We start from the raw sequence: 17,760 nt of genomic DNA on the forward strand, positions 1-17,760 counted from the left end.
AAATAAATGTATCTAAATCTCACTCCTTTATCGCTAGTTGTAACAAAAGCTTTTGTTATCTTATATTGAGTTCGTTTTGCTAATGGGTTTCATAACCCTGAAATATTGCAGCCCTCGAGTTCAAAAACAATCACAGAGTTTCAGACGATCCACCAAAGGCAGATCTTTACTCATGGCTATGCACGCCCTTTTTATATAATACAACCCAGACCCTGGTTTTCTTGAACCACTGTGAAATTTATCCAGCAATACCACCAGTTTCCACAGTATAGGTTTAGCAGAAAATCTCCAGCTCTCTTCAGACAAGAGTAAGGGCAGTGTGAATGGCATGAGTTCCAGTATCTTCTGTGAATCTAGGATGATCACAGGAGCAAATGAGCACCAACTACTTGCAAGCAGCGCTATGAACAACAAACCCTGCAAAGGTTCACAAGAAGATAGCCATTTAGAAACTGGAGTAACAACTCTTCAAATTATAGGGGATTTTTTATCAAACCAAACAGAACTAACCAATTCAGGGTCTGTGAATGAGCAGGCTGTTTCGATAGCCTCAATCAGAAACCCTTCTCTCTCTTTCTGAGGCATTTTATCCAAGGATAATGTGACCCACAAAAGCTGCCTAAAAGTATCTGTTGTGTAATCAAAATGAAAATATTTCTTTATTCATACTTCAAAACAACACATTTTGTTCACAATAGCAGAAAACGCAGCTTACCAGATGAACTTTCTTGCTGGCAAAGCCACCTCAGAGGTTTCCAAAGAGTTGGAGGTGTCAATCTACATCGGGCCACCAACTGGGAAAGAATATAAACAGCTTTAACAGCAGAAATCTCATCCGTTTTTGTCACTGGCCTTTCTTTCCAATCAAACTGTAAACGGAATCAAACATTATGACTATATAAGTCTTTGCACCCTTTAGAAAGATACACTAACCACGAGTCACTAACCTGTGCTACTTTAACTATCCATCCTGTTGATGCAAGAGACATGCATTCTAATGCTTCTGTCCATTTCATAGAAGCTAGATTTGTATTCCTGGTATTTAGAGGAGAATCAAGCAGTTCGATGCATTTCTCAGAGGCTACGAAAAGGCTATCTGGATTGATTTCACTGCCTTCCTTATATATTCGAGTTAGAAGGCCTTTGAAGCCCTTCCAGAAATTAATTTCTGAATCTTCATTTAAACCTGGATCAATATTCCTGTGTCTACATATAAATGATGCACTATCATTGAAAAACTTTTCAAGGCGATGCCTAGAAAATATGGCGCTCAAATCAGCAATGTGCAACATGAGCACACTACTCACACTCTTCTGTACGGATATGAGCCGTGAAAGATCACAAATTTCATCAAGGAAAATCTGTAAGTTTGAGAGCTTGCAAGCATGTGCAAGAGCAAAGAGGATGCATTCTTTGCAAAGCTCATCTTGCATTATGTGAGTATGATCTTTGTCAACTGATCCTAAAGCTTTCATGTGCTGTAACATCTGACGCATCACAGTACCCCAATCTAGGTTTGGTAACTGGGGTGCCTCTTTCAGACAGCGTAAGATAGAGATTGCAGTTGCATAAGGGTATGCAGTGTCTACCTGTTTGAAATCATAAGATAAACTATGAATGATTTAAAGAATAGATGTGGGATTACTAATCAGTTGATATTGAATATGTCACATAGGGTAAAACGAACATATAACTGACATGGGTATTTCGGATATCTAGAAGTAAAGAAGATAATATGCGTAGAGTGCTATCCTTCGGAAGACTCCCAAGCGTTAACGGGTATGGGTTCATATGATTGGTATTAGAAATATCATCATGCTCTAGATCCTTCTTTTCCATGGATATCTTTCTGATAAGTGCCAAGGCCCAACCAGCACCTGATTTGAGTGAGGGTTTTACTTCTTGGAGAAAAACATTAAGAAGATGCTGAAGTAACTCCTGGACAATCACTTTGCAACTGTTGGAATACAGAAGGGGAATGCACACTGTCGATTCTGCATCATCCTGGACAAGAAATGTTAAATCGAGAAATTATATTTATTTACTCCTGGAAATTTACACCTTATTAGATTTGCAGTCTGTAGACAATATATTAACAACTCTAATTGATTCAAGTTTTTAGATATTACTTCATTTATTGCGCTTTGATATGTATCTGAAGAATATTGCTATCATGATGTTAGTTGTTTAGAGGATTCCAGGTACTGTAATGTTTCTTGTTATATATATATATATATATGAAGAATACTGCTGTTCCAGGTTCTAATGGATGTCTCTATTTTTTCCTCTATAAAAATATCAATGTGAGCATAGTACAGTACCATAATGATAGCACAAAAAGGAATAGAAGTTCAACAAACCAACCATTGCCTCTGATAGATGTTTTAATATGTCCATTCTATGATGTCGCATGGGAGACACATGTCCACCACCGCCATGAAGAATATTTGATAAACCTATGAATGCCCCCAAGGTTGCCAACCCACAGTCCTCTACTGATATCCGTTTCATAGCTGCAATAACTAAATTAATGTCTTCTAAGCATAGCTTGAAGGTTCCATCCTGCAGTAGCGTTGCAATGAAATTCCCTGATCCAATACATGCTGCCATTTTCAGCTCATCTGGAATATTATTATTTTGTAAGCAAACTTTCATAAAGTGCTTTACATCCGCAAACCCTCCCTCCACCTTTTCTGTTGAAATTTCTAATCGGAGACATGGCTCAACAAATGTCGGTAATGAGAGGAAAGCTCCTACAGCAAATAAACGAGAACATTCTTGATCATCTTCCCTTATTATGGCATGAATCCCATCAATCATAACTTCAACGATATGGCTGACAGAGTTTAAATCTCCAATTCTCTCCCAAGATATGGTTGTGCATGCAAGGGCAATACATAGTCCACTCACTGTCCATATGCATTCATTATCTTCAGAGGAAAAGCTTTTAATTTCTGGAAAATAAAGACCTTCTTCATAGCCCGAACATTCCACACCAACAGGTAAAACTAGTTTTTCCCACTTCAGAAACAAATTTGGGAACCAGACTGAAAACAAATTCAAGATGTTCTTCACAATTTGATAATGTATCATGAACTCTTTTTCCTTGACAGGTCCATCTGAATCCAGTGTGCCAGATTCATGTAGGTCCCGGCTCATTATGTTTTGGTCAACAAATCCAATCCCAATGCCACACGCACCTCTTACTAGATCTCGGTCACTACTTGAAAGGCACTGCATCCACAAACATGATCTCATTACAACTGAAAACATGAAAAAGTCCAGATGAAATAATAGTCGACGATAAAAAAACACTTGAAGACTGGCTCAAGCATCAAGAATTATGCGAAAGACAATGAGGGCTGATGACTATGAGTCCAGACAGAAAGACGGCATGTGCATGTCTGTTTCAGTTCGAGAAAAAGGAACCAAGATAGTGCTAAAACATCAGGGATAGGTTTTTGCTAGAGGGAGTTTCTGGTGCTCTAACATAAGTTAACAGAGTTTCCCAATAAATAAATAGTCTAACCAAAGATGGAGGGGACAGAGTACTTCATCAAGGCACGATCAAATACCAAAGGGAAAAAGGCACAATGGGTAGATTCCAACTTAAAAAAAACCTCCAGCAGTTGTCTGTGTCTTCCATGAAAAACTCAAAACAACCTGATTTTAATCAATACTTCATAATTCTCTGTAACGCAAACCAGAATTTTCCTATCCAGGGAGGTCAAAGCTCTTCAGATGACGTCTATCCCCTGATTCAACTTTAAAATTTAAAAAATAGAACCCACATAAATACTAAACAGTAATTTAGATTGTACTTGTAGAAGACAGTTAGATATCTCCATCTTTAGTCTCCACTCAGACCCGCTACAATTTCGAGTAATAATTCCTAAAGAAATTGCTGATGTCCATTGCAGATATTCATGACTTTGCTGCATGAGGTGACCTTTTAAATACGACACAACGGGAACAACTAGGCTGTCAGGTATTGTATGTGATATCTGTTAATAGCGATGGAACAGTGGATTAGTATGTCTTATGCTGTGGAAAAATTTAAATCCTACTCTGAAGATTTTGATGGTATTTATTATTCATTTACCTGGTATAGTATGCCAAGGGCAAGGACAGCATTTTCCGCAACACGAGGGATGGCCTGCTCTGATATTCTACAGAGAATCTTGTGTAGAAACATGAAAATCAGTTCAAATATAAGATTCCAAGATATAAATCTGAAATCTATTACCAACATGTGATATGCACAGGTTAAATGTATCTCATCTTTAGTGTGCTAAGTCGTTCAGATTGGAAATTTAAAATAAATTTCACTGCCATGCTTCATGAACTAGATAATGAAAAGAAAGAAGTTTACATTAACATCTACAAAAGGCCAAAACAACCCATTAGACCAAAACATGTTTACAAATGTGTAAATAAAACAAAAACTAAAATTGAGGTTTGTTTTCCATATGTCCCTCATGGGATTTTGATATTCTATACCGAAGTGGTTACAATGGCATCATGTATGACTCAAGCTCTCAATTAATCTATGTAATAGTTTATTTCCAAGTTAATTAATATTTTCACATTTAGTGCACTAAAGGTTCACACTATTGTTTCTAGTTTTACACTAATTGTCACTAATTGTCACCAATGGACTCCTCCAGAAAAGGATGGCCACCAACCTATAGAGCCTATATTGATTAAGACGATCTGATGTTGAACTTAATGCGAGTGCGTAACATTCTGAACCTTGAAGCTACCCCCAGTAGAAGAAAGCATTGAAAAATGAACACACTAGATCATAACTCTAAAAGTATAGATAGAGCTTTATGGCACCTGTCTAAAACCAATTCATGGCCACTGAACCTCTAGAATCAATGAGCATATTTACTCAAATATGCATAGTCAACCAAAGCCATTACCTTCATAAGATGGAATGGTGTTTCCCGAACATTGGATGCTATATCAGACATTGTATTCAAGCCTCTTCTCCTGTTGATGTGGTATTTTATGAAAGGAATCCATAAATCAAGATACAGGAATGCATATATTAGGTTTGATTGGCAGTTTAATTGATCAGCAATCTCACAAAACTCTCTTTCGAATTCATTCTCCCAAGCCTGAAATCGTCATTTTATTAAGAACCACATAAACTTAATCAGAATGCATGAACTATGCGATTGTAGCAATCAAATAAGTTATGCAGTAATCCTACCTGCAGCTTCATCTTAGACTGGAAATCTAATGGTCTCAGTGACTGATCAAACTTTAAAAGCAGATACGCAGGAGGAGACTGTATGAGCAAACCTTGATGATCATCTGTTTTGTCACCCAGGAAAAAATGCAGAGAACAAAAGCACAAAGTGCAATACAAATGTAAGTTCACCATAAAGTAGGTGTTCCAGTAATGGAGGAAAGTAAATAAATTTCCCAGCAAATGAGATCAAGAACTAAATTTTCCCAGCAAAATAATCAAATTACCTGCGGTAAACAAAACCCGTGGAATAGCATATATTATTTTTTCAGTCTTATTATCCACATGTTTCCTCTTGTTTTGGTCTCTATATCTAAACCTGAATGGCAGGAAGAGATTAAAATATATCTATATTACAAACAAACATTAACTTTAAATACGATTGCCCCTTACTTATTCTCATGATGCAAAAACTTTATAATTAGACTCTGGCTAGCTCTTATAACTTCAGGTTCTTTCTCAGAAAGAAGAATCTTCACATAACTAGCTCTGTGATCTCCTAGGCTTGCATCCAAGAGATCCACCTATATCAATCCATGTAAGACATTGTTCTATAAATTGGTATTGTTCCAATAAAAGCCAATCAAGTTAAACAAGAGTATCCAGCCATTTTCCATTTAAAGCAATATACCATTGTACAACACGTACACCTTTTTGTTACTAAAAATGTCGCAGATGTAAAACGTAACAGCCTTTTAACATATCATGTTCTTCACTGCATATCTTACATTCTTTGCTACATATACTTGTTTCTCAACTTTTGCTATCAAATTGTTCTTCACTGCATATCTTACATTCTTTGCTACATTTACTTGTTTCTCAACTTTTGCTATCAAATTTGAGTGTACAAACAAAATGAACTACCTTTTCCAGAAACAGAGAATAAAAGGCTAGTTAGATGACTTACTAACTTCGACATTATATTTTCCACAACTTACTGTTAAAAAGATCTTGATTCATAAATCCAACATGTATTAATAACGTTCCAACAATAAATTCAGAAACACCACATACCTCATACTGACATAGTGATTTCAAGGCACTTGCTCGGACTGCTGTGCCACCAACATCTTGTATTTGTGTGGCTTTCCATAGAAGTTGAAGAATGGTTTGAGATATTTCTGAATAAGCAGCAGCATCAAGAGCTCCATTCTGGAAGAACCACAAAATACTTCACGCACAATAACCTGCTGTCAATTTCTCAATCTGACCATAAAAACATCTTGCACAAACACGATGTACAGCTGGGAACAAAACTGGAACGATTGCTTCATAATGCATTAAGCAAATCTATATGTTAATCATTATCATCACTGCAGAGTGGAATTTGGTTCATGTATTAATGAAAACACTAAGATCTAAACAACTACAGCAACAGATTGGCACAATGATTATGCTAGATAGCCAGCTCGTATTTTACGAGTAAATATATATGTTCTGCAATCATATTCAACGAGTTCCAGGCTTTTGAAAGTTTTCAATAGGTTCTTCCTTAAACATATCGCTTGGCAAGACTTCATTGGGTAATATTCACGTTAACAAGTTTGCCAAAGAGGTTTCACCCTACAGATCATTTGGCTGCTGTGGAGTGATCTCCTTGGTTATTGAAACCCTGGTAGAGTACCATGTTGGAAGTTCACTAAGAACTTGGATTATTGGATCATATCCTTTTTGGTAGGATACTTTCCTACTACAAGCAATTTTATTGATATCAATATTCTTGAGAAAGATATAACAATGCTGATCCACCATTTTTTGAATTTTATTCAGTTAGGATACCTCAGTGATATTTCCAATGAACTTTCCACTTTTTAGAAAACAATGATTTATGCTATGTTTGAGCATTAGCACACAAGATAGAAACTTGGTTCTCACATCACAATGCAGTATGTCATGTTTTATACTTCTATAACAGCAACCAAAGAACTGCATACAGAAATCTGTGTATGGAAAAAACTACAAGCTCGATAAGTTTGTTCATCACCTTTCTGCCAAGAGGGGATCAGAAGGAAGCTCAGGGAACAAGTCAGATAAGAAATCCCATGCTGTATAAAAGTCTGCGACCAAATAAAAATTTAACAAATAATATCTCACTGAATAAAATTCTTAATTTAATTTAGCTGAGATAACCCACACAGATTCTGTAATACAAACAGCATATGTTATGCAGCTTTACAACTTCCATTATTTCCAGCTATTGTTTTCCTTTCTTTCAAAGACACAGAAAAAGGAAAAAAACGTGAGGATTTCACAAAATATACACAATTTCATTTTCAAAATACAAATCCGTCAAATAGATATGTTTAAATGTTATTAGTTTCTCATCAAGACATTTTTGGATTCAGTCAACTTGATAGAGAATCCAGTAATGGGTGTTTGTGGAACATTTATTGTATACCTGACCCCTACTCCTGCTACCTCCCCCTTGGAAAATTTGTATTTATACAACAGTGATATTTATCACAAAATATTTAGAGCAACGTACGAATTAAGTCAACTTTATATATTATATATAGATATATAGATATATATATATATAGAGAGAGAGAGAAGTATGCATGTTTTCCTAGTTTTCCTAGTTTTTCAATTAGGAAAACACACAAGTACCAATGTATTGAAAAGCCTGTAGAGTTCAAACACTAGTTTAATTCAAAATGTCATATAAAATATTGCGTTAAAATAATGTGCTTATAAAACTAGAACTTCTATAAGATTCACATGTATGTGACTTTTAGTCTCATTGATCAACCTGGTTGTGTCAAGGCATTTTTGTGGAATTACATCAACAAAAAACATACCCGCACTGGACAATCATTTATGCTGTAAGAAATTCAGAAACAAGTTATAAATATCACCTAAATCCTGCAGTCACCTATACAATCAAATTCAACCACTTGACTCATAAAATTCAAATAACTCTGAATATGTTACCGATAACATCATGATGGCAAAGCCACGACAAGCTTTGAAGGCCAAGCGCCTTAATCGGTATTTGTTCACTTTCTATACAAGCCTGAACCAATAATTGGAGGAAATTAGTGAGCCCTTTAGGAGTTCAAGAATGGACTTCTGTTTATTATTGTACAGACCTGCACAGAAAGAATTAACTCCACACCAGAATCACCATCCTTTTTGCAAATATCACATATTGAAGCTGCTCTACTGAGATGTATCTGACTGTCTGTAGTATCTTCTGAGAAATAAGAATGACCAAGTGCAGTCTGGCATTAAGCAAACAAAGAGTGCATTGGCTTAAGACAGTTTCATGTGGTGCAAGGTAGGGACACGCAAACCCCTCTATAAAACTATATAAATAAAAAGAGAACCTGTATTTGAGGAAACACTTTATCAGACATTTCCCAAGTCTTACAAAGCAGACGAATTGCTGTAGATTGAAGAACTCTGCAGCAATAAGATTACAGGGACTTGACAACTGAGGAAACAACCAGAAATAAAAAATATCGATTCTAAGTTACCTTATTTAACATTGTACAATCTTAGTTCAAACTCTATGGCAACATTAGTCTGTACAGATGCTAAAGCAAAACCAAGTAAGTAAATCAAATGGAATCTTCTTGAAACTAATCACTATTCGTGGTCCTGGCTAAGCCCCGCAGACCAAAAGACACAGACGGTCCACGGCATGTACCATAGCCCAGAGGACACAAAGATGCCATCATTACATAATCAAAAGCACCCAAATCACATAAAAAGTCATTACATATGAGACAAAAAACCAAACAAATGTGAATTTTTAGATTTGAGAAAATAGCTTACAGAGGAGATACAAGCCCCAATGGACAAGAATCTACAACAATTTAAAGACTATAAAGAAAGCCAAGCTTCCTAGAATTGGTTGAATCATAACATACCCACTACATTCTGAGGACAACAATGATTGCAATGTACCAACAACAATCGATGCCGACATTGGATCCACAGCAAGGATTGGAAGCACCTTTAGGAGACCAAACTGGGATTTCAACACATAGCCAAATAAGCACAGTCAGCAATGGATTTACGAGCTCCATATCGAAAACAAAACCCCGTGTCACCAATAAAAACATTAAAATGGGCAAGCATCAAACATAGATCATCATTATATGAAGTCCACAAGGTCTACATGTAAAATAAGAGAGGATAAAACAGAAAACTTGCACTCAAAATTAAAATATATGCTACTTATCTACCTCAACATCTAATGTGAGAAAGTTACACATAATATCTCTTGAACTTTTAAAGATCATGACTATTGCCAGAAAAACCTACCCATGTAGATATTTATTTTATAAAACCAATATGTTGATGGGCAAGATTTTGAACAGTTCTTATTTCTCCTCAAAAAATGCAAGTCAGGTGAGTTGCAAGCACAAAACATGGATTTGAAATATATATGAACAGCAGAATACCATCATTTCAAATGTTTTGCCAATTCTTAGCATGTGGCTTCTTTCAAATTGATCCTCTAAGGATATATGTACATGTATACTTGTTTTCAGTAGATATTAACATGCAATGGTTCAGTAGCAGTAAACTGATATGAAAATAAGTGAAATATAGAAAGTGGAATGCATAGGGAAGGGTCATGTGCAGATATATGAGTCAAATATCACAAAGGCTGGAGATGTGTCCAAGGGTGGGGGACGTCCATTTTGACATGTCAAAAGGAAATAGGCTCCAAATTTACAATTTTTCCTTAGATTCCAATATTTTCTTCTGCTGCTGCTACGGAAATCTGACTCTTTTCTGAATCTGTATCTCTTCTTTCCCTTACCAGTAGGATAGCTTTTGCATGTACTTTCTAGATTACGTTGTGGTTTATAGTTCATCTCATGGAGCTTTGATGAGATACCACGTTCATCAATATAACATTTATGGGTCTCATAGCCCACGCTGACCCCTTTAGAAAAATTAACATGTTCTTTAATTCTACCCTTTCCTTCTCTTCTTTACATGTTCTTCTGACCTACTGCATCTCCCACATGCTCATTCCATGGCCTATGTGGGCTAAAAGAAACTCTAACTATTATTATTCCAGTTCTCTTAATTTTGAAATTAGAAGTGCATTTTTTTTTATCAATTCATTCCAGAATACATTATCTATCAAATTCAAAATGAGGTCCACCTTAATGATGCCCAAACACCAACAGTAACATAAAATCTAGCAGGAAAGATTTATCACAACTAACGATATTGTAAAAGAAACTCTCTACGATACATGATACTAATAGCAATATTATGTTTGTCCAAAATTCGGTATTAAAAACTAGAACCTTGTACATAAAGCAAACAATTTTGTCACAGTAGTTAAAAAATTGAGAATACCAAGTTGGAAGCATTGAGTTTCCTCTGATTTCGTTTCCATGCCCTCAAATAAAAAAGAAGAACTGGCAATAAAGATACACCCTCTGTGCGATCAGTTTTTACTATTTCAGCAAAAACTTCACTTGCCACAATAGTCAATACAGGATGTATTAGAACAACTGACATCATCATGCATATCCATGAGATTACACCTGCAAGAACAAAGCATGCAGTGATATTGATATTCTTTTACGCTCGCAACATTTGAGACTGGTCAATTTGTGTCTCAAGAACTTCCAGAATACTTATTTGGAAGGAGAAACTATAGGTGCACATATTTGTGTGCTCCTATAACTAACATAAGTAAATACCATACGACTTTATGCATTTGCTAAAAACCTTCTGCGAATGTTATTACTAGAATATCTTACTTGCATATTTGTGAAATGCTACAACAGATATGGAAATCATTATTCTGAAGTGTTTACTAGATGTTATATAGAACATATGGTAAACTAGGAAAAAAGAATATGTATCTTGATTTCAAAATGAGCTGAAACAAAATAGGAAAAGGATTTATTAAAGTAGTTAGTATGTGTAGACCAGATTTCCGTTTGGACTTTTGGGCATTCGAGTAATTCTGAAAGATTTCCCCAAAGAAACGTGAAAGAGAATGCAGCCAAGACTTGCTTTGCCTGTTATTAACATCAATCCAACCTAAATCATCCTTTAAAGAAATCCATGTTTCCCAAGGCTTATCCTGCAAAATAGTGAAACACATTATTAGTAAATAGACTTAGAATGCTTTTTTAAATTCACCTAACCTGAATTGAACGAGCAAATCCTGATAAGATTTCTTGCTATTTCCTACTTTAATTAATATCTTCCAAATGTCTTCTGACAGCTTCTAGGTGCATATTTATCAGATTACAGAGTTTATCAGTCGGTTTTCTTTCAGACAGTTAGTTCAGTAAATAAGTGATTCTGTTGGGTACGGATACATTTTCTGAGTAAATCTAACAGATCACAGGACAAGTGAGTCGCAATAACATAAAAGATTGCTACAATTATTACATATTTACATTTAAGCTTTGTTAGCAATTCTAATGCAAATAAAATATCTCACGTATGTCGCAGACATATAACATGATCAGAATATTCTTCTAAATTTGCATTTCCACAGCACTTCAGATCCTCCAGCACATTCACAATGTTCTCTTTGAGATTACATACACATTTGTTGCTGAGTATCTGGCATCACGAGACACTGGAGACAATCCAGATTGCCACTAAGTTGCCACTACATTCAAAACTATTCTTCCTAATTCAAAATTTCTAAAGCACTTCAGTACCTCCTGCCCGTTCACAATGTTTTCTTTGAGATTATATATGCATTTGTTGCTGAGAGTCTAGTATCATGAGACACTGCATATAATCCAGATTGACACCTAATGACCACTACATTAATATTTCAATCTAAACGTACAACAGAGGATTAGTTCCAACCTTGCATTCATATAAAGAAGGTGCCAATTGGTAGATATCAGAAAATCTAAATGACACCTACCTAGAAAACTTTCAAAATGAGAGCTACCGGATATTGGAACCCAAAGATTACAAATTCTTCTTGAGCTTGCAGACTAATTACATAAGAGCCTTAAAATCTATGAAAGCTTCCCTAATATTTAAGAATAAAGTACTGTTCTTCATATCAGCTCCTTACATTAAACCATATATGCAAGAGAATCCTGTGAATATTATCAGCCAGCTGACCATGAGAATGAAGTGAATAACAATCTTGTGTCTGCGGCGAAGTACTACTCTCATTTTGTGTCCAATATAAGACAAGCAAATCCTCCAGATCATGTAATAAGTTGGTTGCTGCTTCTTTGAGTGGGGAATAAGAAGATGCCATTATGTTTACAGTTGGATAGATCCACAAAAGGGCAAAAGGAAAGGTATCTATGTTGGCAATCAGCAAATCCAACCCTGATGCTTCACACAATCAAAAAATAGTTTAAGGAACTCATCAATTAGCATCAAAGACGACGTGCTAATTTTTGCATTTCTGCTCTTTACAATATGCAAGATATTTAGCTTCGACAAATATGAAGAAAATATATTAAGAATTTTGGTTTGGATATGTTACACGTTTTTGTTAAAACATGATATAATTAACTGTTCCCCAAAATAAATTAGTTCATCTTTCAAAACAGTGATCTTTACCATTGGACAAACACGTTCAAGAAATAATTTTCCTCTGCAGTGTTTTATTTCTTACAGACACTAGGATTAAAGAAAAAACACAAAAAAAGCTCTCAATAATCATATTAGATATTTCAATAAACACTCAATTTTTTTGCACTGGTATACTATTTCTTACACACAGCCATAGCAATTTTTAAAATGACAAAAAGATTGGATTCCACATAATAACCTGTAATACTGATTGGTATCACAATCGTTTCTGAGTTTGGTCAAGAATCAACAAAAAATCTTGAGTTAGGTGCAGACACTAGGATTAAAGACAAATCACAAAAAAGGCTATGATTTATCACAATAGATATTTTAATGAGCACACTATAAATTTTTCTGCATTGTTATATTATCTCACACACAGCCACAGTGCTTTGTAAAATGACAAAAGGACCAGCTTCATTATAGCTACTTTCTTGTAATAGCCTGTTATACTTATTGTAATCACAATCGGTTCTGAGAGTTTTAGCCAAGAATCAAGAACTCTTTTGGATAGGTAATATGTTTTTAAATAGTAAAATAACAACAAATACCTTTTTTATTAGTTTTCCTCAGCACATCCCTGGCCAAACAGATCAGGGTAAGCTGCTCCTCTGTCACATCTGTCAATGCTAGCAAATATGCAAGAGAGAGAACATTCCGACGCCAAGCAAAAGAGTCATCTAAATGTTTCTGTAATCTTACGATACGTCCCAAAAGTTGCAGGATCGGCAAGGGTGATATTCCTGATTTATTTAGGTTAAGGCAACTATCCACGAGTAATGACAAAATATCTCCTAAAACCCTCTTGCAATCACCAATCTGTGCATTTTAATATGGTGAAATACATTCAGCAATCAAACAAACAAAAGCTGAGGACTATGAAGGATAATAGCACTATGAAACGACTTGAATCAGACAAACATACCTCTTCTTTCGAACATGCTTGCCTCACCCAACTCTCTACTGCATCCACCATCTCTCTTAAGCCAGTAGCCATCCTTTCAGCATCCTGTGAAGCAGATTACCCTGATTAAATAAAATCTGGATATTATCAAATTACCTCATACCCAATTCAATTTTGTCGTTGTTCATGATAAATGATTCCATGTTATTGCATCACCAAGTTATGGTAAAATGATGTAGCCAAAACTCCGCCTGCTAAATAAAAAATATAGGCAACCCTATGTCTGGCGATAGTCAGATATATACATCCATATGACACCATATGTACAAATGGATAACTCAAATTCCCTGATCAAAGCTAATAGGAACATAAAACAAGTAATAAAAGAGCATTAATGTTTTTTTGACAGTGTTAAACGGACATAGAATTAAATGTTTTGACTCATTGAAAGTGTCCATTTAGTACAATTGCAATTCCGTTAGCAAATTATGCTGAATATCATAGTAAGAACACGCGTTCTCAAACTTATTTAACAGGCCTGTGACATCTAAAAAATCTAGAACTACAGGGAACCAAAGTTCCAAATCTCTATGAAACTAATTAGAGTAAACTTAGTTTAAATTTTTAAACAGATCAGCAAACTATCCCATAACCTAAATATTGGATTCCTTGGGGCTCTTCCCTTTTCGTTTCCTCTTCCCTTAATGTGAAGTTTCCACACACCTTTCGATGTTAGAGGTTTCATTGCATACTTAAAATAGACATCTTATTCACACACGTTCTGATATTAGTGGTTACATGCCATATTTGAAATAAATAGATCTTATTCACACATATTTTGATATTATGGGTTTCATTCCATATTTGAAATAAAGAGATATTATGGATCGTTCTCGAAGAATAGAGCTTTGACAGCCTTATAAGCACACTGAAGGGGGAAAAAAGAAATATATAATGCGTGAAGGATGATGAGACCAAGACATCCTTTTGAAATTTGCAGTAGTATCTGTAGATTCACACAATTTGCTGTTTCCAATATATCCTGGAAAATCAGATTTCATAAACTGAAAATCCAGAAACTCACTTCCTTTTATCCAACTCAGTTTCTTACTAAATACCACAAATATTACAGATATTGATTTCCCATAACGAAGTGGTGAGTCCTAGACAGATTAAAATACAGTATGTTTTTCAGACGTACGTCAGCTTACAAAAAACAAAGAGTTGCCAACATAAATAACAAATCATGATATGCATTCTTATTCAATACCTGTGTTTGCTGGGAGTTGAAGCACAACAATAATCTCATTAAGAATCTTCCAGTAGCAAAATCTGATGATACAAGAGAAGCTATATTGAAGCAAAGCTCTCTTATGACTAAATATCTTTCATTACTCATAGTTGAATTTACTGCTAGATAATTCAGCAGTGGTTCTAAGAAATGCAGACATTCTGTATCCTTCTTTGTCAGGTCATTCTGCGTCAGCATTACAACCACTTGCTGAATGATTTCCAAATGAGATTCCTGCCGTGATTCAAATGCCTGCACAGATATGAAAATGCCATATTAATCATAGAAAAGCAACAAATGCATTTCTTTTCAAAGAGAAACTGAATTTTCTCCAATTCCATGAATCCATATTTAGAATTCCAAAAAATCTTCAAGATTGAAATTACTCTTTGATTTTTCATTACTGTTAAGACCATCCGAAAAGTATGAAGGCAAGTATTTATGACAGAAGTACAGAATCACCATGTGCCAAGCTAAAAAATCTAGTGAATTTAGGAAGATACATATGAAAAGCAGTATTAAATGAGATTTTAGTGTTACAAACTTTCTTAGCACAGTGAAGGCAGAAGAAGTATGAAGTATTGAATCACACAATCGACTCACAAAAACTGTAGCCTTTCGTGCCCAAGAAGCTTACCATCTTTACAAAGCTCAGAAGACACATTACACACAAACTATATCATGCGGTATTGACATCAGGTGGAAGACAGTGGATTTGGAGGCAGAACTATAGAATTATCATACACAACGAAAATTATCGACATCGCCAAGAAACCTCAAGTTGTGTTCGAAAAGATAAAACTTACAAGGAGACGACACACAGAACACATAAAACAGATACAAAATCTCAATCAGTTCCTGATGGAAACACGGGTGTTTCAGGAAACAGCTTATCACGACCTATCTTTGAAGTTCGTGTTTTTAGAGAAGCTTACCTTGATGAGGGGATGAAGTTCGTGGGAGAGAAGGCCTTGCAATACAGACCATCTCTTGGCAAGAAGAAATCTACAAACGAAGGCAATGCAACGAACAATGGATGGAACAGCTTCAGGAGGTGAACATTCAAGAAGCGCCTGAAGATGAAACAGAGCCAAGAGAGGTTCTCCATCGTCTTCATTATCAGCAGAAGATGCTGATTTCTGTCCTACTGCTAGGTAACAGAGCTGGGCGATGGCTTCATCGAGAGCAGGAGCGGAGCGAGTAGAGAGGAGAAGACAGTCGGAGAGAGCTTGCTTGCCTGCAGGGGAATGAAGAAGAAGAAGATGATGATGATGATGATGGCCAAAGGCACCCTGCGAAGAATAAGAACGCAGAGATTCGAAGATCGCTCGAACTGCGTGCCTCTGTACGCTGCGATGAGGGGACTTCAGCTTGTCTAGAAGCGACGACACAAAGGAGGCCGCCATAGCTGCTTCTGCAGCTCCTTTCTACAGTCTACTACTGCTCGCTCGCTGTTCTTTTTTTCCTTTTTAGGCTTCTACTTCTAGAAAGAAGAGAGGGAGGGTCATACCGAATTAGGCAGGCAGCTGTGTCATAATAGGCAAGGTAAGGGTCTCTCGCTTTTGCTTCTATCTAAACTTTAAAGTTTAAACAAGGAATGAATGTTCATCAAAACAAAGTCGCGGCTTTTCTCCAATTTCGTTAAACCTCCAATCCGATTTTGTAAAACCTCCTCGGTGTGTCGTCTCCTCTCTCAAAACGCACACACCAACATGAAAATGAACGTGAACACGAACAAGCCGACCTCATCCTTGTGTTGTCGGAGGATGGCGACCACGTGTTGTTATCCGTTGGCGGAAGGATGAAGGCGACGAGGAGGAGGAGGAGGAAATACATCACAAATGATCCAAAAGACATTGAATGAATGGCTCTCACAATACTTTTTCTAGAACTAGGAAACGCATGGGATGGATGGCCCTACACTAGCCAACATCAATGACCATCCCATCACAAGACTATTATGTCACTCAAATGAGGATGTCGTTCTGCAAATGTGTAATGTTTGATGTCTACATAGGTAATGGAGTCCACTTTGAGGCCACACGCTTTTTGTGGAGTCTTGTTGCCATAACCGAAGGATGAGGTATGATTACTAGAAGAATCTCCATTAACATATACAAATCATATTGTTCAAGCCTTATTCTAGTCTCCAACTAATTATTGTCAAGGATGAATTCATCATAAATGTCTAATGTAGGAGGACGTATGTGATTTTGCACAAATTGGCCAACAATCACAACTTGAATGGGGAGAGAGTAGTTTGGCACCATGGCCCTTGCAAACATTTCAATCATTTTTGTATTCTTTGTGAGTGGAATGTTCCATTTATTCGAACAAGACATTTCAAGTTGAAACGTGCTAATTTGTAGGAGTTCGTTACACTTTTACAAGGTTTTGGTCATATGCATTGTAGGAATGGTCAACAGTTTGGCCTTGTCCAAACCAAACCAATTAAGGCTTAACTGGTTTTGGGAGTTTATAAACTTGAATTGAACTAATCCCTAAACTAGGTTACGATTAGTTTGGACAACTTGTTTAAGGCATGATCGCTTTGACCCGAAACAGTTCGATTCAACTTGAGTCTTTCCAAACCAAGCTCAAATTGGACACATTATCCACATAACCAATATTGATTGACAATAACAACCATACTAGATAAACCACATTATCTAGGACAACGTAATAATGTGGATGGTAATGGCACATTTAGATGCAAGCAACACAATGTTAAGAAATAAGGTGGCTCTTACAACTTAACTAGTGACA

At 36.1% G+C, this 17,760-nt stretch overlaps 1 protein-coding gene across 4 annotated transcripts; it reads right to left on the minus strand.

Annotated features, from left to right (window-relative positions):
- RST1 (ARM repeat superfamily protein) lies at positions 1-16,417 on the minus strand. 4 transcript variants are annotated; one of them, XM_087314954.1, is made up of 25 exons: positions 15,930-16,417; positions 14,974-15,246; positions 13,725-13,808; positions 13,351-13,618; positions 12,285-12,556; positions 11,165-11,321; positions 10,583-10,773; positions 9,130-9,230; positions 8,584-8,659; positions 8,347-8,478; positions 8,189-8,270; positions 7,242-7,314; positions 6,272-6,428; positions 5,651-5,781; positions 5,485-5,576; positions 5,219-5,322; positions 4,926-5,123; positions 4,103-4,180; positions 3,822-4,004; positions 2,365-3,234; positions 1,699-2,004; positions 948-1,589; positions 716-869; positions 511-629; positions 1-417 (listed from the first exon to the last, which is right to left on the minus strand). In XM_087314954.1, exons 1-25 carry the CDS (start codon positions 16,398-16,400, stop codon positions 121-123), a joined length of 5,511 nt encoding a protein of 1,836 aa, XP_087171080.1. In that variant the 5' UTR covers positions 16,401-16,417; the 3' UTR covers positions 1-120. The 4 variants fall into 4 exon arrangements, with proteins under 4 accessions (XP_087171080.1, XP_087171096.1, XP_087171087.1 ...); XM_087314970.1 differs by having other exon boundaries at positions 2-417; positions 12,285-12,550; XM_087314961.1 differs by having other exon boundaries at positions 2-417; positions 948-1,585; positions 1,695-2,004; positions 12,285-12,550.
- Positions 16,418-17,760: the final 1,343 nt, after the last annotated feature.

This window comes from Azolla caroliniana, unplaced genomic scaffold (genome assembly GCF_043228905.1).
Source record: "Azolla caroliniana isolate FFs.n. ecotype wild unplaced genomic scaffold, voAzoCaro1.0.p SCAF_1, whole genome shotgun sequence".
Classification (NCBI taxonomy): domain Eukaryota; kingdom Viridiplantae; phylum Streptophyta; class Polypodiopsida; order Salviniales; family Salviniaceae; genus Azolla; species Azolla caroliniana.

Bases quoted from the DNA above. Each gene is read 5' to 3' on its own strand.
- RST1 (XM_087314954.1), bottom strand. From the start codon at position 16,400: ATGGCGGCCTCCTTTGTGTCGTCGCTTCTAGACAAGCTGAAGTCCCCT. The intron at 12,557-13,350 runs GTATTTGTTGTT...GATTGTGTGAAG, and splicing joins GAGGAAAACTAATAAAAAAG to CATCAGGGTTGGATTTGCTG. The intron at 10,774-11,164 runs GTCTACACATAC...TTGTTCTTGCAG, and splicing joins AAAGTCCAAACGGAAATCTG to GTGTAATCTCATGGATATGC.